Raw genomic sequence first — 27,839 nt, 5'->3', positions numbered from 1 at the left:
CACTCCAGAGACATGGCTAACAGTCACTGCATCTCAAAAGAATGACTTACTTGTTACGATCCCAGCCAAAGCAAACACAAACTGATTTTCATTGGAATCAAGCTCCTTGACATCCCCATCCAGTGACTTCACAAAACTCTCCATTGTTTGACCAGTGATGTTGAAAAACTTCAAAGCTTTATCCTGAAAGTTTGGAAAGGAAAGTATCACAGCCCTGCACAAACACTGGTACAAAACATTACAAGAGTACAAAGGCATAAAAGGAAGACTCTGTGTTAATGACAGAAGCAGTATTCAAAAGTCTGCTCCTTCATTCCAAGTTCCCATATGGAAAAGAACAGAAAAAGGAAATCTGGAATCTGTAGAAAAACTACCCTGCAGACTGATGGAAGGAGCAAAATAAAATATATGTGAGGGAACGGCATGAGTTTACAGTGGTGGCAGTATGAGGATGGGTTCATCCAAAATCCACTAGGAATATGCCAGAAAAATACGTTCTCTGTTGGTTCCAGGCATGAAGCCACAGGTTTCAACCATTGGAGAATGGAGTTTCAAACAAAATCTTAACAGAAACCTCAACATGTCAAGAGACAAAGGCAGTGAGCAGGCTTGCTGGGCACTTTAAATCTTCATTACTCAGCAGAAGTCCCTCCAAGCACACAGAACTTTTGAAACGCTTCCCGGGGTGCTAGGGTTCTAAGGGATAGCTTCAAAGCCGACACATATATACCAACGGCACAAGGCAACTTCACGGGCTGATAGAATGTTCTGAGCCTGGGTTGTGGGGATGGTTACACAACTCTGGAAATGAGCTAAAACCACTAAAATTGTACACTCACAAATGGGTAAATTTTATGTGTAAATTACACGTAAATAAAGCTCAATAAATGTTAAAATACAATTAATCTCCACTAAAGTCACACACAATTTTTGTTTCTCCAAGTCATAAGTAATGGATTGCTGGCCTCCTGTCGAACCTCCCCCGTATCTGTACTCCCATTCACAAGCACACCCTCCTCCTAGAGTGCAGCCACAGGCCCCTGGCACCACACCTGCCTTCCCTGCCCCTCACAGCAGGGCGCTGCCTGAGCCCTGAGCCACCAGAAGGGCCTGCCAGTTAGTCTTCCTGTCTCGTTCCCACACCCACCCTGCTCCTATCCACCCTCATTCACAGTCAGGACAATCTTCCTGAAGTCTCTCGCCCCACCATTCTTTTACTCAAAACCCTCAGGAATCCAGTCTTACCACCCTACTGGGTAAAATCAGCAACCTGGCTTCTGAGGCCTCCCAAAATCACATTGCATCCTACTTCCGCAGGGTTATCTCCCCATGACTTTACCGCACTGACCCTCTACTCTGTGTCCACTGACCCATGCGTGGCCCCCAACACTAACTTCCGGCTTCTCAGCCCATGCCTCTGATGATGCCATTCCTCTCCCCTCCCCATTGTCTGCCCTTGCCACCTACTCGAGTTCATCAAAGGCCATGTCAAACCTCTCTTCCTCTGGGAAGTTTTCTGAGTGTGTGGGAGTGTGTGTGCGTACTACTAAAGTACACAAATACATAAATAACATGCAACTTTCAACAAATCAAATATTGCGTTACTCATGGGATAACCTACAGAGAAGCACTTAAACTCTGTTAAATGTGTGTAGATGTCAAGGAACTGAAGTGGTACCACCCCACAAACACCACACAGACTCATTCCGCACCCCTAGAGCACCGGCTTACACCAGGCCCTACACACTGCTGGGCCCGGCGCTACTGGATGAATGAACACAAGATGTGGACTTCATCTGTAAGCTCCTTAGTACACACTGTACCCTCTGGGTTCCATCAACACTGATGGACAATACCCAGGGAGCCCAGTGGTCATGCTTACTCCTCCCAGAATGGCTTTGACGACGTCCTCACTGCTGGAGACGCCCCACAAAAGGGTGCAGGCCGCTGCTCCCATTTCCGTACAGTATTCTGCCTGCTGCAGGAGTTGCTGCTTTGCTTCATTCAGCTGCTGTCGAAGAGCGAGTTTCTCCTAAAATCAAAACAGAATAAAATCGGCAAAATGAATAGCATTCAACCTTGAAATACCTCTACTGTGTTTCTCATTCAAAGATTTAAAAAAAAAAAAAAGCACAAAGAATTACAGAAAACAGTTGGCAAATGAAAACCGGTCCTTAGACAGCCATAATCTCTAACTTTTAAAACTTCAGAGGAAAAATAACACTCTCAAAAAAGAACATGCTGCTGTATTAGAGCACAAGTATTGCCAAAGATTTGAATTCATCTTGAATTCAAAATGAAGGCACCTCAGGTCCCAAGTGGCTATTCCCAGAATCAACACTGATGGGGACACCTAAACAAAGTAACAACTGAACCCAGCAGTCCACAGAGCACCATTTCTAGTAGAAGAGCCTGACCCCCGCCCCCCCCCCTCCACCCCGCCCCAGATAGCTCCCTCCACTGGAAAGACACCAGATGACACAGCTAAGCCCGGCTAGGACAGATGGGGCAGAGACAGAGAGAAGTGGGAAGGAGGGCCTCCCAGGCATGCCGCACATGGCGAGCTGAGTGCCAGTGTGACAGAAAGACGGAGGTCAGTGGGGATTCTGAAGAATACCGCTGGAAAATCTCAGCCAGGGCTCTTAACAGTGAATTGTCCTCCTGATAGTCCCTTAGACCACACAAACAAGCCTAAAGGCTCGTTTCAGGTGGCTCTTGGGTAGTATGGGGCTTTCTGACCTCCCCCAACCTCCACCACTGGTTGCACTATTGTTGTTACCCAAAGTTCCCTCAAAAGGTGAGAGCATTTCCTTACTTAAAAGAGATAAACTTAAGAAATATAGAAACCTGGTGGCTCAGTCGGTTGAGCATCTGACTCTTGATTTCGGCTCAGTTTGTGATCTCAGGGTGGTCGGATGGAGCCTTGTGTCAGGCTCCATGCTCAGCTGGGGGTCTGCTTCCCTCTCCCTCTGCCCCCTCCCCATTTGCATGCACACGCACTCTCTCTCAAATAAATAAATCTTTTTTAAAAAGTTAAAGTATTCTAGGGGCGCCTGGGTGGCTCAATTGTTAAGCTTCTGCCTTCAGCTCAGGTCATGATCTCAGGGTCCTGGGATCGAGCCCCACATCGGGCTCCCTGGTCCGCGGAAAGCCTGCTTCTCCCTCTCCCACTCCCCCTGCTTGTGTTCCCTCTCTCGCTATGTCTCTGTCAAAATAAAAATAAATTTTTAAAAAATCTTAAAAAAAAAGTTAAAGTATTCTAGATGTTTTAGGTTTTTCTTTTAGAGAGGTGAGTGCAGGACAGTTAGAGGGGGAAGAAAAGGAAGCAATGGGCCACAAATCAAACTTGACCTAGGGTGGCCCATTCACATCTACCGGGGATAATGTATTTGGTATGCAGAGTTCCATACACATTCAGACATATATTCACACTTGTTTTAGGAGAAAAGATGGTCACTGAACCTATGACACATGCTAATACTGCCTTAGGTGATCACAAATTCTGGTTTCATCCTAATAGTAGTCTGGATTCCTAGTTCTGTTCTTCAGGGGTCTGTAGCCGAACCCACTCAAGTCAGGGGGACATGTGCAAACCTACATCAAACACTTCCTTTCCGAACTCTAGCCTTCCTCACAGTTGAAGCAGTCTGTATTCCAATTAATCTGTTTATGATGGTTCTTTGACAAGATCACACAATAACTGCTGAGAATGACCAGACAGGATGGTCTTCACTGCAGTCATATTTGGTGGCTTCAGGCAGATATGCCCTGACAAAGGGAAGCACGTATAGTACAATAATATCAAGAAAAACTCAACAAAAGTAATTCCATTCACAATAATATCAAAAATAAGAAAAAGAAAAAACTTAAGAAAAGTAGTTTAAGCCCTGTATAGTAAAAACTACAAAGCGTTGCTTGGAAAAAGTACAGAAGATGTCAATCAATGGAAAGACATACCATGTTCATGGACTGGAAGACTAATATAGGTAAGATGATAATCTCCCCAAACTGACCTACAGATTCAATGTCTATCAAATCCCTGTCAAAATTTCAGCAGGCTTGTTTGTACAAACAGATAATCTAATTTTAAAATGCATACGGAAATGCAAAAAAAAAAGTGTGAAAAAGAAAACCAAGGTTGACGAGAACTAACACCGCCTGATTTCAAAAACAAAAAACAAAAACCTATTATAAAGCTATAGAGGGCGCCTGGGTGGCTCAGTTGGTTAAGCGACTGCCTTCGACTCAGGTCATGATCCTGGAGTCCTGGGATGGAGTCCCGCATCGGGCTCCCTGCTCGGCAGGGAGTCTGCTTCTCCCTCTCCCGCTCCTCCCTCTTGTGCTCTCTCTCTCTCTCTCACTCTCTCTCTCAAATAAGTAAATAAAATCTTTAAAAAAAATTTTAAAAAATTTAAAAAAAAAGCTATAGATATCAAACCAGTGTGGTATTAGTATAAGGATAGACATATAGATCAATGAAACATTAACACTATGGCAATTGATTTTAACAGAAGTGCCAAGGCAATTCAATGGAAAAAGTATAGTCTCTTTAACAAATTGATGCTAAAACAAATAGATATTCATATGCAAAATAATAATAACTCAAAATGAATCACAGACCTAAATGTAAAATCTCTAGGAAAAAATCTCTGTGGCCTTGGGTTAGGCAAATATTTCTTAGATATCATAACAAAATCATAATCCATTAAAAAATAATAAATTGAACTTCATCAACATTTAAAACTTTTACTCCTCAAAAGATACCATCAAGAAAGTACAAAGACAAGTGATAGACTAAAATAAATTATTTCCTTTTTTAAAAAAGATTTTATTTATTTATTTTGAGAGAGAGAGCGCGTGTGAGAGAAGAGAGAGCACAAGCAGAGAGGAGGAGCAGAGACAGAGGGAGAAGCAGGTTCCCCACTGAGCAAGAAGCCCAATGCGGGACTTGATCCCAGATCCCTGGAATCATGACCTGAGCCAAAGGCAGACGCTTAACTGACTGAACCAGCTGGGTGCCCCAAGAGACTCTTTTTTTTTTTTTTTTTTTTTTTTTAAAGATTTTATTTATTTATTTGAGAAAGAGAGAATGAGAGAGAGAAAGCACATGAGAGGGGGGAGGGTCAGAGGGAGAAGCAGACTCCCCGCCGAGCAGGGAGCCCGATGCGGGACTCGATCCCGGGACTCCAGGATCATGACCTGAGCCGAAGGCAGTGGCTTAACCAACTGAGCCACCCAGGCGCCCCACCCCAAGAGACTCTTAACCATAGGAAACAAACTGAGGGTTGCTGGAGGGGTAAGGGGTGGGGGGATGGGGTAACTGGGTCATGGGCATTAAGGAGGGCACATAATGTAATGAGCACTGGGTGTTATTACAACTGATGAATCACTGAATTCTACCTCTGAAACTAATAATATACTATATGTTAACTACATTGAATTTAAATTTTAAAAAAAGATGATGTTGGTTGGGAAAAAAATAGGCAAAAGCTGTACACCAGAAACTTACGTAACATTGTGTGTCAACTTTGTTTCAATAACAAAAACATAATTTAGGCAAAAGATGTAAACAGACATTTATCCAAAAAATATATGAATGACATGAAAAGATGTTCAACATGAGGGTAATGGAAATTAAAACCACAATGAGATACCATTACACACTCACTAAAACGGCTATAACTCAAAGTACTAACAATACCAAGTGTTCACAAGAATATGGAAAAGTAGGACTTCACATATTGCTGGGTGGAATGCAGAAAGGCACACTCACTCTTGGTAAACAGTGTGGCAGTTTCTCACAAAGTTAACCGTATACTCACCATATGACCCAACAATTTCACTCCCAGGTAACCCCCAAGAAAAATTAAAATATATGTCCACACAAACACTTGTACATGAATGTTCATAGCAGTATTATTCATAAGAGTCAAAAATCGGAAGTTACTAAATGTCTATCAACTGGTGAAAAGATAAAGAAAATGCGGTACAATAGAAAGGAACAACAATTGACACGTGCTAACATAAATGAACTTCCAAAGCATTACACCAAACATAAAAGACTATATTCTATTTCTGTATTTCTATAAAATATTCAGAAAAGGTAAATCTACAGAGACAGCAGATCTATGGTTGCCTAGGGCTGAGCAAGGGAGCAAGGACTAACTACAAACAAGTATGTGATAGAAATGTTCTAAAAACTGGACAAAATCCAGCACTCACTCGTGATAAAAATTCTCAGCAAACTAGCAATAGAAGGGAACTTCCTCAACTTGATAAAAAGCATCTACAAAACACTGCAGCTAAAATCATATTTACGTCTATAATGGGGAAGGCTACAAACAAATGGGGGTGGGGGTACATGGGAAATCTCTGTATTTTCCACTCAAATTTTGCTGTGAACCCAATGGAATATTACTCAGCCACAAAAAAAAAAAAAAACAAAAACCAAAATCTTGCCATTTGCAATGACATGGATGGAGCTAGAGAGTATTATGCTAAGCGAAATAAGTCAGTCAGAGAAAGACAAATACCATATGATCTCACTCATACATGGAATATAAGAAACAAAACAAAGGTGGGGGGGAAGGTGAGAGAGAGGCAAACCAAGAAACAGACTCAATTCTAGAGAACACATTGATGGTGACTGGAGGGGAGGTGGGCAGGGGGATGGGGAGTCAGACGGGCACTTGTCCTGATGAACACCGGGTGCTGTACGGAAGTGTTGAATCACTATATTGTTCATCTGAAAATAACATTACACTGTATGTAACTAACTGGAATTTAAATAAAAACTAAAAAAAACCCAAGGCCTATTTTTTTTTAAATCATACTTACTGGTGAGAGATTGCTTTCCCCCAAGGTCAGGAACAAGGCAAGATTGTCTGCTCTTGCCACTCTTATTTAACCCAGTGGCAGAAGTTCCAGACAGTGTAATAACGCAAAAGAGACAAAGGCAGAGAGAGTAGAAGGAAGAACTAGAACTGTCCCTATTGGTGGATGACATGATTGTCTATATAAGATCTCAAGGAATCTAAAAAAAATTCCCAGACAAATTCCCAGACTTCATAAGTGAGTTCAGCCAGATCACAAGTTACAAGATCAACACACAAAAAGCAATCACATTGCTATATGCTAACAACAAAAAAGTGAAAACTAAAATTTAAAACACAACACCATTTAAAATTGTTCCAAAGAAAACGAAATGCCAGACACCTGGGTGGCTCAGTCAGTTAAGCATCTGCCTTCAGCTCCGGTCATAATCCCAGGGTCCTGGGATCGAGCCCTGCATTGGGCTCCCTGTTCCTTGGGGAGTCTGCTCTCCCTCTCCCTCTTCCTGCTGCTCCCCCTGTTTGTGCTCTGTCACTCGCTCACTCTCTCTCAAATAAAATGTTTAAAAAAGAAAGAAAGAAAGAAAGAAAAGAAAGAAAAAAGAAAGAAAGAAAGAAAGAAAGAAACAAACAAACAAACAAAAGAAAGAAACAAAAGAAAGAAAAGAAAAGAAAGAAAAGAAAAGAAAAAGAAAAAGAAATGCATCCTGGCTGCTGGTCCCTTGTCTCCTGTGGCCAGTCTGCAGACCACTCTGAGTCAGTGCTACAGGCCTATGCCTTGCCAAGACTCACCACTGTCTGCCCAGCTCGGCCCCGCGATGCTGGTGGACCTCAGCAAGTAGTCTGGGCCCCTCAGCCTGCAGGAAGACAAGTGGCCACAGCATCCACTGCAGGTCAAATACACCAGGGCGGAGGTCGACGAGCTGGGCAAAGTGCTGATGCCCCCCAGGTTAAGAACCAGCCCACCTGTATTGCACGGGATGGCCTTGATCCAGGTAAACACTACACCTTGGTCATGACAGACCGAGATGCTCCCAGCAGGAAGAACCCCAAATACAGGCAATGGCACCATTTTCTAGTGGTCAACATGAAGGGCAAGGACATCAGCAGTGGCTGATTTCTCTCCGATTACATGGGATCTGGGCCTCCCAAGGCCTTCTACTTTTATATCTGGCTGGTTTACAAGCAGGATGGGCCACTGAAGTGTGACAAGGCCATTCTCAGCAAACAATCTGGAGACCACTGTGGTAAATTCAAAGTGGCATCTTCCCATAAAAACTATGAGCATAGGGGCGCCTGGGTGGCTCAGTTGGTTAAGTGACCGCCTTCAGCTCGGGTCGTGATCCCAGGGTTCTGGGATCGAGCCCCGCATCGGGCTCCCTGCTCAGCCGGAAGCCTGCTTCTTCCTCTCCCACTCCCCCTGCTTGTGTTCCCTCTCACGCTGTCTCTCTCTCTCTCTCTCTCCCTGTCAAATAAATAAATAAAATCTTAAAAAAAAAAAAAAAAAAACTATGAGCGTGGGCCCCTGGCGGCCGGCACGTGTTCCCGGGTTGAATAGGACAACTATGTGCCCAACTCTGTGAGCAGCTGTCTGGAAGTGAAGAAAAGACAGGAGCCCTACATTGGGCTCCCTGCTCAGCGGGAAGCCTCCTTCTCCTCTCCCACTCCCCCTGCTTGTGTTCCCTCTCTCACTGTGTCTCTGTCAAATAAATAAATAAAATCTTTAAAAAAAAAAGAAAAAGACAAAACAAGACAGGAGATGGGAACGTCTTGGAGATGCCCAGCAGTGCTCTCAAGCTCAGTGATACCGGTAGATTTCTCCCCTTCCCCAGTCCCATTCTCCCCCCAGGGGGACCTTTCCTTCTGCCGATCCTTTGTAATTCGACCTGATCACACCCGTTATGTTCTGATCAAATCTGAACTCTGTTTTGGAGGACATGTTGGTACTAGGATGGGCTCATAAAATTGTCAGCATAAGAAGAGCAACCCAGAATTTAAAGAAGAAAAATTTCAAGTGAAAAGATCAGGTCTACAGTAATAGAGCAGAGCATCAAAGAATCTTTAAGAGAGGTTTAAAAAAAACAGATTCATTGCCTCTGTCTTGGTGAGTCTGAGTCTGCAATTGTGCATAATGGCATCTTCTGGGTCACATCTTCATGACAGTGTCTCTCACACCGCTAGTCCCCAGTATGTTACGTCTGGGACTGGTTCCTGGGGGTCAGTGTCTCTGGTTCCTTTAAAGAGCAGTACTGGAGGGCGCCTGGGTGGCTCAGTTGGTTGGGCGACTGCCTTCGGCTCAGGTCATGATCCTGGAGTCCCGGGATCGAGTCCCGCATCAGGCTCCCTGCTCGGCGGGGAGCCTGCTTCTCCCTCTGACCCTCCCCCCTCTCATGTGCTCTCTCTCTCTCATTCTCAAATAAATAAATAAAATCTAAAAAAAAAAAAAAAAGAGCAGTACTGGAAACAGCAATAGGGAGAGTCGCTTTGTGGTTCTGTGCAGTCGTCTAGGTGAGCTGGGGGCTGGGTGAGTGGTGGTGAGAAATCCCCAAGTCTGCACTATTAAACTGATCACTCTTCACTGGTAGAAGAAAAGCCAGTCTGGAGTTCCAGAATGCTGTATTAACTCTGCTACTTGCTTAGAGTTGAATAAAAATAAAAACGTTCTGTGGAACCAAAAAAAGAAAGAAAACGAAAGGCTTAAGTAAAAATCTAACAAAATGTGGATAGGTTCTGTGTGCTGAAAATTACGAACCGTTGATAAAGGAGATTAAAGACAACGTAAAGAAGTGGAAAGACATGCTTTATGTTTATGGACTGCAAGATTCGACATAGACAAGATTGCAGTTCTCCCAAAACTGACATACAGGCATGACGCAATTTCCATCAAAATCCCAGCATGAATGTTTATAGATACTGATAAGCTTATTATAAAATGTATATGGAAAAGTAAAGGGCCTGTCTAGACAATTTGGGGGAAGAAGAATTCAATGGGAAGAATCGCTTTACCCAATGCTGAGGCTCACTACGTGGCCACAGTAACAGCGCTAGTGAGCTTTGGCAGAACAGATCAACAGGCCAGAGCGAAGAACCCAGAACACACCTGGCAAATGTGCCCAACTGGTCACTCACAGAGGCAAAAAGCAGGTCCACAGAGTAAACATCATCTCTCCCACAAAGCGCAAGAGCAACTGGACCCCCCCCCCCAAAAAATAAACCTCAACTGAAATTCATACCTTATACAAAACCTAACTCAAAATGGATCAAGAATTTAAATATAACATAAAAATATTAGAAAAAAGAAAATCTTGGGGACCCAGGGTTATGAGGAAAGTTCTTACAGCACTAAACGCACAATCATGGAAGAAAAAAGTCAACAAACTGGACCTCAGCAGACTGAACACACGTGCTCTGCGAAAGACCGCATGAAGAAGATGAAGCGACACGCTCCAGCCTGGCAGGAACTCTTTGCAAACCACGTGTCCAGTAAAGGACTTCTATCTAGCATACATCAAGAACTCTCTCAACTCAACAGGAAAAAAAATAATCCCATTAGAAAGTGGGCAAAAGACATGAGCAGATCTTTCACAGGAGAGGATACACAGACAACAAATGAGCATGTTAAGAGATCTCAACATGACTGGCCAGGAGAGAAATGCAAAGTCAGGCCACCTCACGTCTGCTAGAACGGCTGAAATAAAACCAGTGATAACACCAGATGCCAGGTAGGATGTAGAAGAAATGAATCACTCATAGATTGCTGGAAGGAATGTAAAATGGGGCAGCCACTCCGCAAAACAACTTGGCAATTTCTTACAAAACCAAACATGCAGGGGCACCTGGGGCTCAGTCGGTTGGGCCGCTGACTCTTAGTTTTGACTCAGTTCATGATGTCAGGGTCGTGGGATCTAGCCCCCTGTCGGGCTCCTCACTCAGCAGGGAGTCTGCTGGAGATTCTCTCTCTCTCCCTCTGCCCCTCCCCCCACTCATCACCCCTCCCCTTTCTAAAATAAATCAACCTTAAAAAAAAAAAAACTGAACATGCATTAGCATGCAACCCAGAGACTGCACTCTTGGGCATTTACCCAAAGAAATGAAAACATACAATCACACAAAAACCTATGCACAGATGTTCACTGTACCTCTATTCATAATAGTGAAAAACTGGAAACAGCCCAAATGTCCTTCGATGGGAGGTGAGTTAAATAACTGTGATACTTCCATACTATGGAATACTATACAGCAATAAAAAGGAACAGACTACTGATTCAAGCAAGAATTTGGATGAATCTGAGTGAAAAAAGTCACTTTCATGACATTCTTGAAATAAAATTATAGAGATCAACGTGTGGCAACTATGTGTCAGTGGATGCCAGGAGGAAAGCGCAGGGAACAGGGCAGGTGTGGCTGTGGCACGGAGTACGAAAGGATCTCTGTGCTGATGGGAGAGTTTGGTATGTTGAATATAGTGGTAGTTACATGAATCTATACGTGTGATAAAATTGCACAGCACTGGGGTGCCCGGGGGATCAGTCGGTTCACTGTCCAACTCGAAGTTCAGGTCCTGATCTCTGGGTCATGGGATCGGCCCCGAGTCAGGCTCCACGCTCAGCAGGGAGTCTGCTCGTCCCTCTCCCTCTGCTCCTCCCCTGGCATGCTCTCTCTCTCAAATAAATAAAATCTTTTTTAAAAAACCGCACAGAACTAGTCACACACACACACACACACGAGTGCATGCGGCACCGCTGACCTACAAACAAACACACCCCGTGGGTTGTCCGGGCGCTGGTCCCCGGGCTCTCGCCGTGCACTGCAGTGAGGCCAGACGCTACCCCAGGGCAAACCGGATACAGGCACAGGGGACGTCCCTGGATTTTTCTGTACCTTCCTGTGCATCCACAATTCTTTCTAAAAACTTTTAACCAAAAGCAAAATGGACTGCGGTGAAAGTGGTATAACTGCATATAGTTACTAAAAATGACCAAACTTTACTTTTACAACAGATTACTGTCATGCAAAATATATCTCAATAGAGCTGCTTTTAAAAAAGAAACAATAATTGAGTCCTGACATGTTTACGTATTTAAAGTGAATACTCATACCTGACAGAGTATCAAGCACCAGACTTTCAGGATTCCTTCAAAACCCTCTGTAGTTCATCTCTGATTTTAACTGAAATATACTATCAGCTCATTTTTCTTTAAAAAGTTTCCTGAAATGGGCGCCTGGGTGGCTCAGTTGGTTAAGCGACTGCCTTCGGCTCAGGTCATGATCCTGGAGTCCCAGGATCGAGTCCCGCGTCGGGCTCCCTGCTCAGCAGGGAGTCTTCTTCTCCCTCTCCCGCTCCCCCCTCTTGTGCTTTCTCTCTCTCTCTCACTCTCTCTCTCAAATAAATAAATAAAATCTTTAAAAAAAAAAAAGTTTCCTGAAATAATATATATACAATGGTTGCAACAACTTCCCTTTTATTATTACAACACATCCTAACTTTCCTAATGCTTTCCTAACACATCAAATACACAGAGAAGCAGACATGGGCAGTCCCCTGCAAGTGAGTTAGCTAACCGTGAATGGTGCAGAGTTAATTCTGAAAACACATGGAGAAGACAAAGGCCGAGGTCAGCAGCTGAAGCCCTGTCAGAGGGCACAGCTGAACTTGCACAGAAAACAACATATACCAGCTGCTGTTACTAGTACTGCTCTTGCTTTACTATTTATTTTTTTAAAGATTTTGTTTATTTATTTGACAGAGAGAGACACAGCAAGAGAGAGAGCACAAGCAGGGGGAGTGGGAGAGGGAGAAGCAGGCTTCCCGCCGAGCAGGGAGCCCGATGCGGGGCTCGATCCCAGGACCCTGGGATCATGACCTGAGCCGAAGGCAGTCGCTTAATGACTGAGCCACCCGGGCGCCCCTTGCTTTACTATTTAAGAATAAAAACACACACGCTCCGAATTTCATCACAAGTGGCAGGATAGTTTAGTTTTACAGAAGAGAAGAGGAAATAATGTATTCCATACAAAAAGCAAGAATGTATAATTTTAAAGAAATACTATTAGTCTCAGCAAATAATAGAACATATTGGTTATTTCTAAAATATCAATAAATGATCCCCTAGGTTAATTACAAATATTTGTAGTTAATACGTCTCTGATTATAAATTATTATGTGCACTTTTTTCAAGATTCTTATACTGTGACTTCTAATGTTCTGAAGTGTTTGTTTTAAGATTTTATTTATTTATTTGATAGAGAGAGAGTGAGGGAGAGCATGAGCAGGGTGAGGGGCAGAGGGAGAAACAGGCTCTCCGCTGAGCAGGGAGCCTGATGCAGGGCTCCATCCCAGGACTCATGACTTGAGCTGAAGGCAGACGCTTAACTGACTGAGCCACCCAGGTGCCCCTGAAGTGGTCTTTTAAACATAGAAATTAGGGGTGCCTGGGTAGTTCAGTTGGTTGAGTGTCTGACTCTTTAATTTCAGCTCAGGTCATGATCCTGGGGGCCCTGAGACAGAGCCCCACATCTGGCTCCATGCTCAGTGGGGAGTTTGCTTCTCTCTCTCTCTCCCTCTGTACCCCCACCCCCGAGCTCGAGTGCCCACACACGCGCTTTCTCAAATAAATAAATCTTTTTAAAAAGTAAGAAGTAATAAAAGTAAAATTAATAGGAAGTGACAATCACAAGGCACCCAGTAAATATTTTCCACATTAAACGGTCATAAAATCGCAATGTTCGACTATTTTCCAACCCATTCAGAATTACGTACATTTTGTTATTTTTTAAGATTTATTTATTTATTTTAGAGAGTGTGTACACATATGCAAGAGCACAGGGAGCGGGGAGGGGCAGAGGAGAGAGAGACTCTCAAGCAGACTCCCCACTGAGCACTGAGCCCAATGCGGGCCTCGATCCCATGACCCTGAGATCATGACCACAATCAAGAGTCCGACACTTAACTGACTGAGCCACCTAGGAGCCCCCAGAATTCCATACATTTTAAAATACACTCTCTTGAGACTTAAGGGCTAGAACGGCCGCCAGCCACACCATTCTGCAGGCTCAGCCATGACACTGATGTGTTAGGCGGCGGCCTGTGAGCATCGTACCTTCTTCTCTCTCCTGCTGTCAGCCTGCACGGTCTCCAGGCGGGCTTTGAAGTGCTCACAATCCATTCTCAGTTGCTCTAATTCTTGCTCTTTCCTTTCCAGGTCTAGAAGGAGAGAGAGACAATAACTCAGTATTTCAAGTCACGAATCTCCTCTAAGAACCCAATGTGCCTAACCTCTTGGGAAAACAGGCACTGGCTGCTCAGGTGGGATTAGTCACAGAACCAGTCCTTCAGTGGCCAACATTCTGAAGGTTCTGCTTTTCAGGTTCCTATCAGTTTTTAGCCCATACCAGAAAGTACTTTTGTTGTTGTTGTTTTCAGTCTTACATTGTTAAGACCTCACTTTACTGCCAGACTTGTACTCAAGGCTTTAAGGAAGTGGGTTATGTAAGAGATTGAAGGCAGGACTGAGAAGCCCGACTGTCTCGTGGCACAGACTTGTATCTGCTCCATCAAAAGCGGGAGGGAGCTCAGCGAGGAGACGGCACCAGCCGGGGCTGATTCACAGCACTCGTCTCACCAACTGGCAGACTGACTCAGGAGGAAGAACTGCAGTGGCAGTCAGTGGAGGGCTGGCAGCAACGGAGATCAGACAGGAAAAGGCCCAGTGATAGCAGGGAACTGTGGCTTTCTTCCTCTCCACCAGATTCATTTAGATGGTGATTCAAATCGCCAACAAAAATCCCCAAGACATCCACATTAATGTCTGAAATCAAAAGTTTTATCAACTTTAAATAAAAGATATTATGATGCAGAAATACTGACATTTAAAAAGCAAAGAAATACAGAACTTAAAATTTTAAGCGTCTTGACCTCAGGCACTAAGAAATCATCCATTTTTATGCTACCGTATATACTGAGATTCGAGGTGGAATACAGTACTCAGTTAATGGCGTTACCTTCTCTGATGAAAGTAGCAATGCTTGTGGACAGTGATTCCCAAATGTCAGTGTCCACCAGAATCCCCTACAGGGCTTGTTCAAACACAGGCTGCTGCCCCCTCCCCCCCCCCCCACCTTTGTCAGTGTTTCTGATTCAGCAGGCCTGAGGTGGGCCGGAGAACCTGCACTTCCAGCAAGTTCCCAGGTGAGGCAGATACCGCTGGTCTGGGAACAGACTTTGCGAAAGCACTTCAGGACAACAGCCTGGTCTCTGGTCATTAACAAAATGAAATCAACACACAACCAGCTATCGCCAATGAGGGAGCCCAGCCTCAGGAACATGGGGGCGGAAAAACCAGAAGGCAGTGGGAGGCAGCAGCCTGAAAACTGGCACCTCCCTCCACCTGAGAGGGGAGATGGCTGACAGCGCTCCGTCCAGTGAGTTGCAGACAAGAGGAGGGGTGCGGCTTCATGGCCAGGCTCTGAGAAGGCGGGGGGACTGCCAAGAACAGCAGGGGCATCCCCAAAGCTCTGGAGAAATGAAGGCAGCCTGCATTTTCCAGGGAACCTTTGCCCTAGAGGGAAGATGAGCACCTAACGCTAAGTATTCAGTCACAGATTATGAAACCAGCTGGCAGAACTTCTCTTAAAATGCGTTTCTCAGAAACCACGTGAAGTAAAGTGGGACTATCTCTTCTGCCTCGAATCTTCCCTTCTACAATCACACCACGGACTCTCCCCGGAATTCTACTCTGCCCTCCAAATCCTGGCTGCCCAAGAAATCAACTATCTATCAGTCAAGAGCTATGCTTTAAAAGCTACACAGCTGCCCTGTGTCACAATGTTAAACGAAAACTTACGTAGTTATAATTATGAATGAACAATGACGTGCATACGGTCACAAAAAAAACAAAATGAAAAAAGGAACTAAAATAAAATTACTAGTGCTGCAAACTTTTTCTTTGCAGTTCACTTTTCAATTTTCGTGTATCATTAAGCTGTATGTCACTCAAACGTGGCAAAGAAAATATAAAATTCCATCCCTATAAGCCTTACTGTGTATAAAAATATGAGGGAATAAATACTGGCCACCCAAAAGATTTTCATTAGGGCAACTTCATAACCGCTCTGTGTAGCCGTACATGAGCTTCCATAGGCTACTATAATGAGGGGACAGCGTCAGACATCCCACTCTCCCCCAGGTACCCCAAAGAATTCAAAGTCAGCATCCTGGATGCCACACCTGCCCACCGCAAGCACCCGGAGGCAGCAGGTGCCTTTCCGCTGCACGAGGCCGCCGCCTTGTGGCCAGCTGGGAGCACTGCCGCCACCTTCCCACAAAACCGGCAAACCCTAGCTTTCTCAGCCTGGCCCCCAGTTGTGCCTGCCACCCTGAACAAACCCCACAAGGCAGGCATTTTCAGGGTTCATTTTCTGATACACCCCAAATCCCTACAGTGGTACGTGGAATTTTACAAATATTTGTCACACAAATGAATTTCACTTCTCTACCCGTTCCTTCTGCTAATCCTTGAGTAGAGAAAAATACACAGCCACTTTGGTTATATGTCTCATAATGAGAATATACCGCTTCTGTGATTTTTTTTTTAAACCAGGGACAGAAAGAATATGGACAGTGAATGACACATCATACAAAGTCAAGACATTGACTTACCCAGCCTCCATATCAGAAAAGGAAAGGAGCTGCCACCCAGCCTAAACTGTCTTCTAACTGCTCATCTTTAGCATTCACAATGAAGGAGAAATCTCCATTTAACTGTTAACTGAATGAAAGGGTGGCCAAGACAGACTCCCAATATATAGAAACAATCTGCATCACAGGCCACTTCCATATCAATATGGCTTCTGAAATTCACAATCCTTTTTCGAAAGTTTCAATAACAGGAGAATGGCTGTATCTCTTAATGCTTAACTTATTCATCGGAAGGGTACAGAGAACTATTAACTGACAGGAGACAGAGCTACAAAGGAAAAGCAGCATTTCAAAAACACTGAGCAAAGAAATGTAAACCATACGAAAGGGATCGATTTCTCCTACCCTTTCTTTACCACCTGGCATGCTTATAGTAAGCATAATAAACTATCAGTTGTTTTGTGTTAATATGAAAGGATTGTTTTTGACCAAAACAGCTTAAAGTCTCAAACCCAAAATGAAGGGTTTTTAACAGCTCTTAACTTCTCCCTTCATATGACTAATAGGTTTAGAAAAGAATTTACAATTAGCTGCTAACAGACCCCATCTTTAATGTGAATTGAGATTTGGAGGGTACGTAACAAAGCACCACAAAGTGGACAGCTTATGACAACAGAAACATCTCCCCTAGTTCTGGGGGCTACAGGCCTGAGACCAGAGTGTCAGCAGGCTCGGGCTCTCTCTGAAACCTGTGGGCGAGGATCCTTCCCTGGCTCCTCCACCTTTCAGTAGCCTCGATCTTCCAGAATTCCCAACTGCCTCTGCTGTCACTGGGCCTCCTCCCAGTCTCTTCACATCAGCTTCCCTGTGCATGTCTGTCTCTGTGTCCAAATGTACCCTTTTATAAGGACACCAGTCATTCTGGATCAGGGCCCACCCTTAAGACCTCATTTTCACTTAATCAGCCTGTCAACAATTTAAGCTCAAAAAGTGAAAAAATGAAAAAAAAAATGAAAAAATGACACTATTTCAGGATTCATTAAAAAGGGGGGGGGCTTCAGTTAAAGAGCTTAAGTGCATTTCAAATCCTTCTACCCACTATAAGCCAGCCAAACAACACTTTGTCAATCTTTTTAAAACAAATCAAACGGGGTGGGTGGGGAGAAAGAGTTGGAACCAGAACATGGAAATAGCATTTTTTTCCTGCACTGCTAAAAATCTGCTCCCCAAACCACTCTTCATCTTCTAACTTAAAGGCCATTTGAGTTATCTTTTATAAGATGAAGAAAATGTGTGACTAACAGGAATTTGTTCTATATTGGCATTGCCAATGGACTTGGCAGCACCTTATATCACTAACTTCAACATCTGAGGGTTGGAGCTCCCTAGTATACCTGTAAATTACCAAGGAAAAGGGTCAGATTTTGTCCTTTGCATATCCCTACATTACCTAGCAGTGCTTGACAGATGCCAGGCACAGAGTGAACACCTCCCTGATGGACTTACCAACTACAATCACTGAACACTTGAAAATAAATACCATCACAAAAAACTAAGATCAATCTTGCTGAAGTCAATCAAATGAGTTCTGCTAACGTACTTTTCAAACCAGAGTGAGGAAATGTTTTCATTTACTGGCATACAAATACAAAGTTAATGACTGGGTGTCAGGAGTGATATATTCAAATAACGTATGTCTCTACTTTCTCCATCTTGGCTACCTTCCCACCTCCTCTGTCCATAAGCCCCTGTAAGTCTTCTTCTCTCCCAGTCCGCTGTGTGCTGGACCATCTCCACATGCCCTTTAGATCCATTCTCCACCATGCTCTGTGCTCCCAAGAGGCTAAAGTCATCATCCAAAGCACCCGGGCTTCCTGGCTTTTTGCTTCCTGTTAGATTTGGACAGTGACAGGCTCCACAGGGACTGGGGACGAGAGGAGACCTGGGACATTTCCTTCTCCACTGTGTCATCCCTGCCAATCTTCCTTCCCAATACAACAACCAGTCCAGGGTCAGGTATGGCCTTTGGTTGTATCTTTAGCCTCCTTTAATTTGGAACATCTCCACAGTCTATCTTTACTGTATGACATTACAATGTGTTTTTAACAATTTAAAAATCACAACCACCTATACGGAAGGACTTCCATTTCCAGCTATGACAGATCAATCATCAGATCAATCTTCCCACTGAGAATAATTAGAAAAGCAGAATTTAAACAAACTAACTCCTCTGAAGGTATGTGAGAGTTACTGACTCACAGGGGCCCTCAGGCCAGGACCTAGAGAGGGGGAAAGTGCACCAAGGTGCAGGAGCCCAGCCTCCCACCCCACTCCTCCCAGGGACCATGACATACTCCAAAGCAGCACAGGCAAAGAGGCAGCAAAGCTGGGCAGAGTGGTCAGCGGTGGCACGGGGCTGAGAAATGAAAATACACGACAGAGCTGTCGGACAGCCAAGACTTAGGGTGGGCCATGATCCCGGAGGACAAGGAAGCACAGAAAAATGAGCTGCCGGCAGAGCCGTCTCCCTCTCCCAGGTGCTCAGCAATGCGTAAGCAGCACACAGAGGTTGCAGAGGTGGGCAGACAGTGGGGGCGGGGGGTGTGTCACGCACAACTTGCTAGAGAAAAATACTATCATCCAAAGTCTCTACAAGTTTTCATTTTAAAAAATCCATTAATCAGGGGTGCCTGGGTGGCTCAGTCGTTAAGCGTCTGCCTTCGGCTCAGGTCATGATCCCAGGGTCCTGGGATCGAGCCCCACATCGGGCTCCCTGCTCGGCAGGGAGTCTGCTTCTCCCTCTCTCACTCCCACTGCTTGTGTTCCCTCTCTCACTGTGTCTCTCTCTGTCAAATACATAAATAAATAAAATTAAAATAAAAAAATAAAAAATCCATTAATCAGTAAAAATTACCAAGATTACCAAGAGGGAAAATAGACACTACAAGCAGACCAAAAGGTGATCCAGCTAATGGATTTACCAGATTCAGACTTTAAAATAACTGTGGTTAATGTTCCAACAAAAAGGCAGAAAGAATTTCATCAGGGAGCTGGAATAAAACACAATGAAGTAAAAAAATCAATATAAAAACTAATAAATACTAATAATGAACAATATAAAAATAAATAATAAAACTAATGAAGAATTCAGAATCAAATCCACACATACACAGCCATTTAGAACAAAAACAACCGTGTAGTACAGGAGGGGAAGGCTGACTTTTCAATGAATGGTGTGGGGCCAGTTGGCCACACGTGGCTAGTGGCTGTTTTTTAAACAGACAGGGACAACATGAATCACATAATACCTTCATCATCACAGAAAGTTCTACTGGACCATGCTGACATGCACATATTTTAAATTACAAAAAATAACTTTTTTCTGTTCCTAGGGAAAATTAGTCAAATCTCCCCCCAGTGTATCACGGCTGCACTAGTTTATATTCATTACTGATGTTCACGGAACAAAACAAGGCTGGTTCGCAGTATTAACACTTAAACATGAATTTAAGTAAATTTTAAAAGGTCAAAACTAATGTTGCAGATTTTAAAGTGTCAGAAATGAGACTGCAATTTATGTCTGATGTCAACAGGAAATGTTACATAATTCCAATGGAGACTCTGGGTTGAGTATCTGACACCTGCCACTAAGATTTGTTCCTAAATTATATCATAGAGTTGTTTCTAAATTATATCATCTAACATGGCAAAGGCAACATATGTATTTGAAAGGTGTTCTCCAGGAGAGGCCAAATGGCTTTTCCACCACCTCTCTCCAAATGAACCAGTGCCAGTAAGACAGGCAAGGAATTATTAGACCTTGTGACTTCACTGTGAAACAAAAACATCTGACCCCACTGGCTTCAAGCTTCCAGATCAGTTTCATTGAAAAGCATCCTGATGCTGCAAAGTGAAATGCTTAAAAACTTCACCATTTGCAATTCCTGATCTCTGTGATTTATGTCTTTTCCCTGTTACTTAACAACCAAAATTAAAAACAGAAATTGGACCCTGAGGATGGTACTGCATCTGATTTTCGAAATCTCTTATATTTTGTTTTCATCAAAACACCTTCATTGTACCGATTTTACAAGTAATGTTCTGAACAGATTTTTCTAAATATGCAGAAAATACAACTTTTATCTATTTTACATATTGAACTACATACTAAATAGGATTTTATTTTTTTAAAAATAGGGTTCTAGGGGCACCTGGTGGCTTAGTCGGTTAGCGTCCAAGTCTTGATCTCAGCTCAGATCATGACCTCAGGGTTGTGCAATCAAGCCCTGAGTTGGGGGGGGGGGGTCCACGCTCAGCGGGGAGTCAGCTTGAGGTTCTCTCCCTCTGCCCTTCCCCCACTTGCACACGCGTACACGAGCTCTCTCTAAAATAAGTCTTTAAAAAATAGGACTCTGGTTTAAAACAAACATTTTGACACACATTCATGCAGTTATAACTCCGTTATTGTTAGATGAACAAATGCTAAAGGGTGAGAGACAAGGGGGTGAGCTGACTTTTACCAAGTACTTCCAAGGCTCTGCTTTGCCAAGTCATCTCATGGAGGCATGAGGACACCATGGGTACCCCCATTTTACACAGATGAGAAAGAATAAGAATTCAAACGAGCTCAGTCATACTCCAAAGCTCCCTACACCTTTTCTAAATTCACAGAGTGATGCTGTTCTAGCCAAAATGGAGACTGCTGGGTCAAGAACAGAGCACTTCCTTCACTCCACCAAGTGTTCAGCGGCCCCTCCACCTTCAACAGGTCCTCTTCCCTGAGGGCGCCCCCAGAGCCCCACGCGACGCCACGCGCTTCCCAAAGACAGTCTCTTTTTAAGCCTCGCCACCGCCTGTCCCCGTTTTACAGACAGGGGAGTTTGTCCAAAGCGGTGTACAGGCCGCTCCGTATTTCCACCGCCGAGCTCTGCCCTCCCTTCTTCACCAAGACCATTTCTTCGTGCGTCCCTTCCACGCCATCCGCACAGCCATAATCCCACACTCAGATGAGTCCAAGACCTTCCTTGGTGAGCACTCTATCATTAATTCTCCTTCATCTTCCACCCAATTCCTCCAACTTATCCTCCACTCAGATACGAAAATCATTCCCCTGAAAACGTAATTTTAGTCGCTTTTTCGATATCATTTCCATGGAGTAACTTCCACCTGCTGCTCATCTCAAATTAAAAACAATAAGCTACAATTATTTTGTCTTCTATAAACCACTGACATATACTGACCTTGACTCTGCTATACCCCAATCCTTGCTCCACGTATCTAGCAGAAAAACTAGCTTATCAGCCAGCAATCAAGTCCGCTGTCTCTCCCGTCTGTGACTTTCACACACGCCATCACCCCAGCTGAAAACACCTTCCTCTTATCCTTCTAACAAGGCACGCCTCACTCCTCAATGCTCATCTATTCCCAGAAGATTTCAGGCAAAAGCCTAGCCAGTACAATTCCAAATTCCACCATTTACCTGCCCGGTTTCCTAAAGGGAGTTACTATGCTAGAGTCAGATGAAGTCCCATTCACTACTTGACACTCGTTTTATCAACGTGGGTCCTTTAGGGCCTAAGCCCATCCAAGCCAACCATACCTACGCTCCAAAAGAAGCTTCCCCTCGAACCAGATATAGTTGCCTCTGCTCTCGCCCGGCCTGCATTCATTCCTCCCTTTGTGCTGCCTTTTGCCACTTCCTAAGCTGAGAAGCATACACCCACTATAGAAGCAAAGGAAGCTCTGATACTGGTCAAAGCCAAGAGCCCTCCTGGACCACGGGGCCAGGAAGGCAGATGGATCAACATGTCCTACAGCTCTTGCTGCCTCCTTGTGATCCTTGGATTGTCTCTGGGGGAGCCATTCTCAAGGCCATGGCTCATGTGATTTGTCTCAGAAGGCCCAGGGAAGAGTCACCGGACCTAGTCTTCACAAAAAGGAAAAGGAGGGAATCTTTGTTTTCCTTCATGTCACCCAAGTAGCAAAAATTCAACAGCGAAAACTGAGTAAAAGATGCCGTAGGAGGACATCTTCTAGGCCAGGCCTCAGGCCAGAGAAGCAGAAGGCTTCAAGGGCCAGCTCAAGTTCAAAGTTCCCAGTAAAGCCTCCAGCACAAGCACGCACCAAGTCCTCTGTCCACTTTGATCCTCCCTTTCTCTTAACGCCCAGGCGCCTATAGCACACTAGCTTCATGAGATACCGAGCAATTTAGAAAGAAGAACATACAGAGATGGGGTGGGAAGTCTCTCAGGACCAAATATTCACACACAGAGAATACAACGGGAGGCAAAAACAGGGGCCCTGCCCTCCCACCGACTTACACAGTAGGATGACAATGAAGCGACTTCATCTGAAGAACAGTACCATGTGCTGTAACAAGAACACCCGACAGGACAGGAGGACAGAGCTTATCTAGGCAGTCAGATAAGGAAGTGAGTCTGCACCTGAGGCTAAGTCCAATCATACAAAGTCTTTCAAGCCACCGTACCATTTTGTTTAGGTTTTTGGGTGGTAGTGTTTTAGGGGAGGGGGTTTTTTTTTTGGTCTTTATCCTAAAAGCAAGAAGCCATTGAAGACATAAGCAGGGGAATGACATAACCAAACTTAACTATTAAAAACTACACAGGCGACGGTGTACAGGACAGACTAGAAAGTGACAATGAGCGGACAGACAGGAGGCAGAGATTCGGGGAACATGATGGTGGCCTGGGCTCGGTGGTGGCAGTGGAGGCAGGTTAGTGAATTCAGGATGCACCCATGAGGGGAAATGTACAGGACTTATGGGAAGGAGGTTGGGGGGCTGGAAGGAGAGTGAATAGTGAGGAGAGGTGGGCAATGAGGAGGATCCTAGGTCTCTAGGTGGACACTTATGCCCTGGGGAGACTGAGGAAGCCCAGTCTGGGGTGGGGTAGGGGTTTGGATACCATGAGTCAGAGATAAGAAAGTAGAAATCTGTCCTGCAGTTTGTTAGGCTGGGTCAACAGAGGTATAAAGCCAGCTGCCAAGTTAACAGGAAACAATGTTTCTCCCAAGAACACACTGGACAGTAAAGTATCATGAAGACCCCTTTCAGTGACTGCTGATTTCTTATTCACAAAAAGCTTATTTTGTAAAATCCCAGACTGTCAGAAATTCTGCTGTTTGGAATTACACCAGTAAAAAGGAAACATCCCACTGTCCCTGTAGGATCGAAGTCACTGGGACAAAGGGGAGCAGCCTTGATTTCTAGCTAGCTACAGAGCTTCAAATGAGGGATTTCCAGACACAGTATTCTACATCGAGCTAAACTTTGTAGTTTTCAAAGAAATGAGGCCTGGGCCCACTGTAGTAGGATACGGTGATGGCCCCACACACAGCCCTACTTCGCTTACAGCCCATCGAAATGTGGTTTAATGTGCACTTCACCCAAACTCCACTCTTTCCCAAAACCCACAGCAACTCTAGCCTTTCATTGGCAAGATGCCCACAGTTCCTCTGGGGTGTGTCTCCCTCGTGGCAACAAACCAATAAACCTGACCTCGTTGGACTACAGGTGCTTCCTGATGGCTGCAGGCTGATTAGGCTAGGACAAACACGGAAAATCTGAAACCATGGTGAAACGGGCAAGAAGAAAAGCCAAGTAGGAGCTGGATACAGGGCCCTAACTAAGCCTGGGGGTCTGGGCCAAACCTAGGGCCAGAGATAAACCTAGGAGCCGCTGGCACCAAGATGGGAACTAAAGCTATGTGTGCATGAGACCACCCATGGAAAAGCCGTGGAGTGAGGGGACAAGGGGCCTAGGCCTGAACCTCAGGCAACTCCAGTAGCTGAAAGGCTGCTGCAGAGGACGCATCAGCAAAGCAAACCAAGACGAGATGGCCAGAGAGCGAGAAGAGATGACTACAGGGCCTGGGGACCGTGAGGCAAGAGCTCCTAAAGTCTAACTCTGATCAAGTCACCACAGATTCGCCTGTGGCCCTCGCTCTCGTATATACCACAATTTTGATTTTGTGATCTCTAAAGATGGACTCGTGCTAACCAATTCATGAGACCCTGATGTAGTTTTCAGAACGCCGGCTTATTAATTTGCAGTGAGACACAACCACTCAGCACGCCAACACTCTCTACTACGGGTAGGCACCTTCCTTCCCTAAAGATAAATGCACATGGGTGACTAGGTGCTCTCAGAAGGCCTCTGGCTGAGCATGGGATCAGAACCAGGGGCTAAGCCAATGACCTGGAGCTACAACATAACCAGTGACCTAGAGCATATCCCGCAGGGTCTCCATGGGAGACAAAATCCCAGATCTTGAGATGTGTGGAAAGGACTGCTTACAGAGAGGAGAGCCGGGGCCGGTGAGGCCCCCAGAGACTAGCAACAGCCCTCCAGATGGAGGAATCGGAGAAAAACTGACACCAGAGCCCAGCGAGAATGGAGACTGTCAAGGAGGTCCTAGGGTGGGAGTCACAGCTGTGGAGGGAGCAGGAGGAAACACCCCAATCTCTCGCTCCGTCTGTGATGCCTCCCACTGGTGAGCCCTGCTGGCGGCCAGCAAGGAAGTCAGAGGCAGGCAGGGTGCAGGAGTACCGTCCAGAGCACGCCACAGGGCAGCACAGGGTGGATCTGAGGATTCCAAAGAGAAACTAAGCAGCACGGGGGGCTGTGGTGACCAGGAGCATTTTCCCTTCCCACTGTGCATGGTTGCCCTCCTGACCAGGTGCACCTGCACAAACCAGAAGTGTGTACTATTGAGTCCAGATACCTTCTTGTCTGCATCAGTGTTGGAGACACGCTCTGGGCCCCTCAAAAACACTTCTCCCAGAGACCATGCAGGGACCGTGAGTAGTCCAATGCAGGGTGCCAGACCAGCTTTATGCACCAAAGGCTGATTTAAATGTTACTCAGCCTCAGTCAGGCAAGTGCAGAATCGATCCCAGAATCTAAAAACTTCAATAGGTTCCCAGACTGATACCTGAGGTAACGGCTCAGGTCAAATCTCAAACTCTGAATGAACAAGTCCTGGCAATTCTGGACTTAAATCAGTGCTAGAAACTGACCTGTCAGGGCTGGTGGGGCACCTGGTGGCTCAGTCACCATCTCCAACTCTTGGTTTCGGTCATGATTTCAGGGCCGGGGGATCGAGCCCACATCAGGCTTCGAGCTCAGCAGAGAGTCTGCTTCGGATTCTCTCTCTCCCTCTGCCTCCCACACACCCCCCGTTCTCTAAAATATATACATAAATCTTCAAAAAAAACCGACCTGTCCATTCACCTAGAAACAAGGAAACACACACCGATCTCTACAGACGCATTTAACTCCATGCAAGGTTTCCATGTGGCAGGATCTTTAATTTACACAAGCACTTAAATCGTAGAGTAGAGCTTTTTAAGCCAAGGATGAGAGTAGAAAGAGAAGACAAACTCCAGAAAGCTGGCCACCCTTCCCCCACTGCCAACTTACACACGTCTGAGCTGCCCGCTCCAGGGTGCCTCTCTTCCTTATGCCCCCCGCCTGTCCCAAACGTAATCACAAGGACTTAACAGCGTTTAAGGCTTATGTACCACTACTCTACAGTTGTTCCTGTAAGATCAACCTGCGGGCCTAGACTGCTGTCACCGTCCACGACTGCTAAACGTAGGGAAGACTCACTTTTTTCTACAATCTTTAATTTCTGGAAGCTTTCCAGCACCTCCCCATTTAGTATTCGGGGCAAGAAGTCCCGGATCTGCATTACTTCAGTTGTCAGCCGTTCCAGGTCCTTCTTTCTCACTTTAACGAATTCCTCCTTAGTCCCCACGTGCTAAAAGAACAAGCAGATTTTAACGCCGTTACGTCTCTCTCCCGAGTCGGCGGGCTTCCTCCCTTCGACACCTGCTTCTCATGAAGGCTTCAGAAGCACGGCTCTACCCAACGTGCCCTCGGCTCCGCAGACTGCGAAGTGGGCGCCCGTTTTTTGTTTCTCGTCTGCACCCGAGGCCCTCCCCCGAAAGCCGAAGAAGATGCCAGCCGCCGTTCCTGTCCGGCCCGGCGCCCGGCGCCCGCAGACGAGGCGGACGTTCACCGGCTCCCACTCGGTGCGCCCCCGCCCCCCACCCCGCGTTGGCCTCCGCCACCCTTCAGCGGTGTCAGGCCGCAAACAGGGGCACGGGCAGGCTGGTGGCCTTCAGCGAGCGCCGTGAGCCGGGTCTCGCCCACCTCCCCTGCAGCGGAGGTCACAGCGTGGGGACCTGGGGCCCGCGCCGTCCCTGCACCTGCACCGAGGGCCGGGCTCGGGCCACACGGGCCACCGTCGCGCCCCCTGCCCCAGAGCGCAGCCCCCGCGCGCTCGGCGGCGCCCCACCCCGGGGGCCACCCTGCCACGGACGAGGCCCAGGGCAGCCCGGGGAGCACTAGGCAAGACCAAGCGCGTCGCCACACAGCGCGGGAAAGACACTGGGGGCAGCGCGGGCCTCCTCACTGACCCGGCGGGCCTCCTCAGCGCCGCCTGCCTCGCCCATGGCCGCCGCCGCAGCCTCCGCTCCTGCGCCTGCGCCGCTGCGCGCCCTCTGACCCCTCACGCCCGAAAGCGCGGGAACGCGTCCGCACTGGCGTCGGAAAACGGAGCGCAGCGAGGCTCAAACCTCGCAGAGTTTGAGCGGCGTTCTCGGCCCCGCGCACCAGGGTTGGGGTCGGCGAGATCCCGCGTCGGCTTTCCTGGCTTAACCGGATTTTTAAACTCGTTAACTGCAAAGTAGAAGGACAGTGAGACTCCAGTGTAAGTGTCAAGTTAAATAGGTCGAACTGGACCTTTCCCGTTTGGCAAGGGACGATGCTTTCAAGGGAACCGCCCGCACGGGGCTGGCGACTATGCTCCCTCGCTGGGCTCTAAGCTCCATTCGCAAGGCTCGAAGCTTTCTGACAGCGGTAGTTTACTAGTAAACTAGTTGCACCTCGTCTGCCCTGGATAGGGAAGGTCAGTCCAGCCAGCTGGCTAAGCAACTGAGACGACCACCGTGAATTGGAAGATGCCATCTCGTCCACTCACTTGCCCCCACATGCCCACCGAGTTTGCAAATTAGGGTGCAGCCTGTGGGTTCAAATGTACTGGGTTATTGCACAACTAAGACTTCGTCTGTTTCTGAAATTGGCAGGGAGCCAACACCGGAGTCCTCTGAATATTCTCCAGGCCTGGGAACAGACTCACAAGTACACCCTCTAAATCTTTGCGCCCATGCCGGGACCTGTACCAGCCCATCATCCCCTGCATCTGTCCGTGTGCCTGCCTCTGTCGCTGCCATCCCCTGCACCAGGATCTGCCCCTGCCATCCCCTGCAAAGAGCTGACCCTGACCCTGTCCCTGCCATCCCCTGCACCGAGACCTGCCCCTGCCATCCCCTGCACCAGGATCTGCCCC

General features: G+C 46.1%; 1 protein-coding gene across 2 annotated transcripts in view; it reads right to left on the bottom strand.

Annotated features, from left to right (window-relative positions):
• The window catches only part of HSF2BP (heat shock transcription factor 2 binding protein), a 99,844-nt gene that overhangs the window by 71,451 nt on the left and 554 nt on the right, over nucleotides 1-27,839 (bottom strand). The window contains exons 2-6 of one of the 2 annotated variants that reach the window (XM_035030090.1): nucleotides 26,908-27,169; nucleotides 26,096-26,246; nucleotides 13,931-14,034; nucleotides 1,883-2,032; nucleotides 51-183 (exon numbers count right to left, since the gene is read on the bottom strand). In XM_035030090.1, coding sequence (XP_034885981.1) covers nucleotides 51-183; nucleotides 1,883-2,032; nucleotides 13,931-14,034; nucleotides 26,096-26,246; nucleotides 26,908-26,943 — 574 coding nt within the window. In that variant the 5' untranslated portion in view covers nucleotides 26,944-27,169. The remainder of the gene's footprint in view (nucleotides 1-50; nucleotides 184-1,882; nucleotides 2,033-13,930; nucleotides 14,035-26,095; nucleotides 26,247-26,907; nucleotides 27,170-27,839) is intronic. The other variant, XM_035030091.1, reaches the window with a different exon arrangement.

The sequence above is a fragment of the Mirounga leonina genome, unplaced genomic scaffold (genome assembly GCF_011800145.1).
Source record: "Mirounga leonina isolate KUSES-001 unplaced genomic scaffold, KU_Mleo_1.0 Mir_353, whole genome shotgun sequence".
NCBI lineage: Eukaryota > Metazoa > Chordata > Mammalia > Carnivora > Phocidae > Mirounga > Mirounga leonina.
Note: the sequence above shows the minus strand (reverse complement) of the source record. Positions and strands in the feature narration are given on the sequence as shown.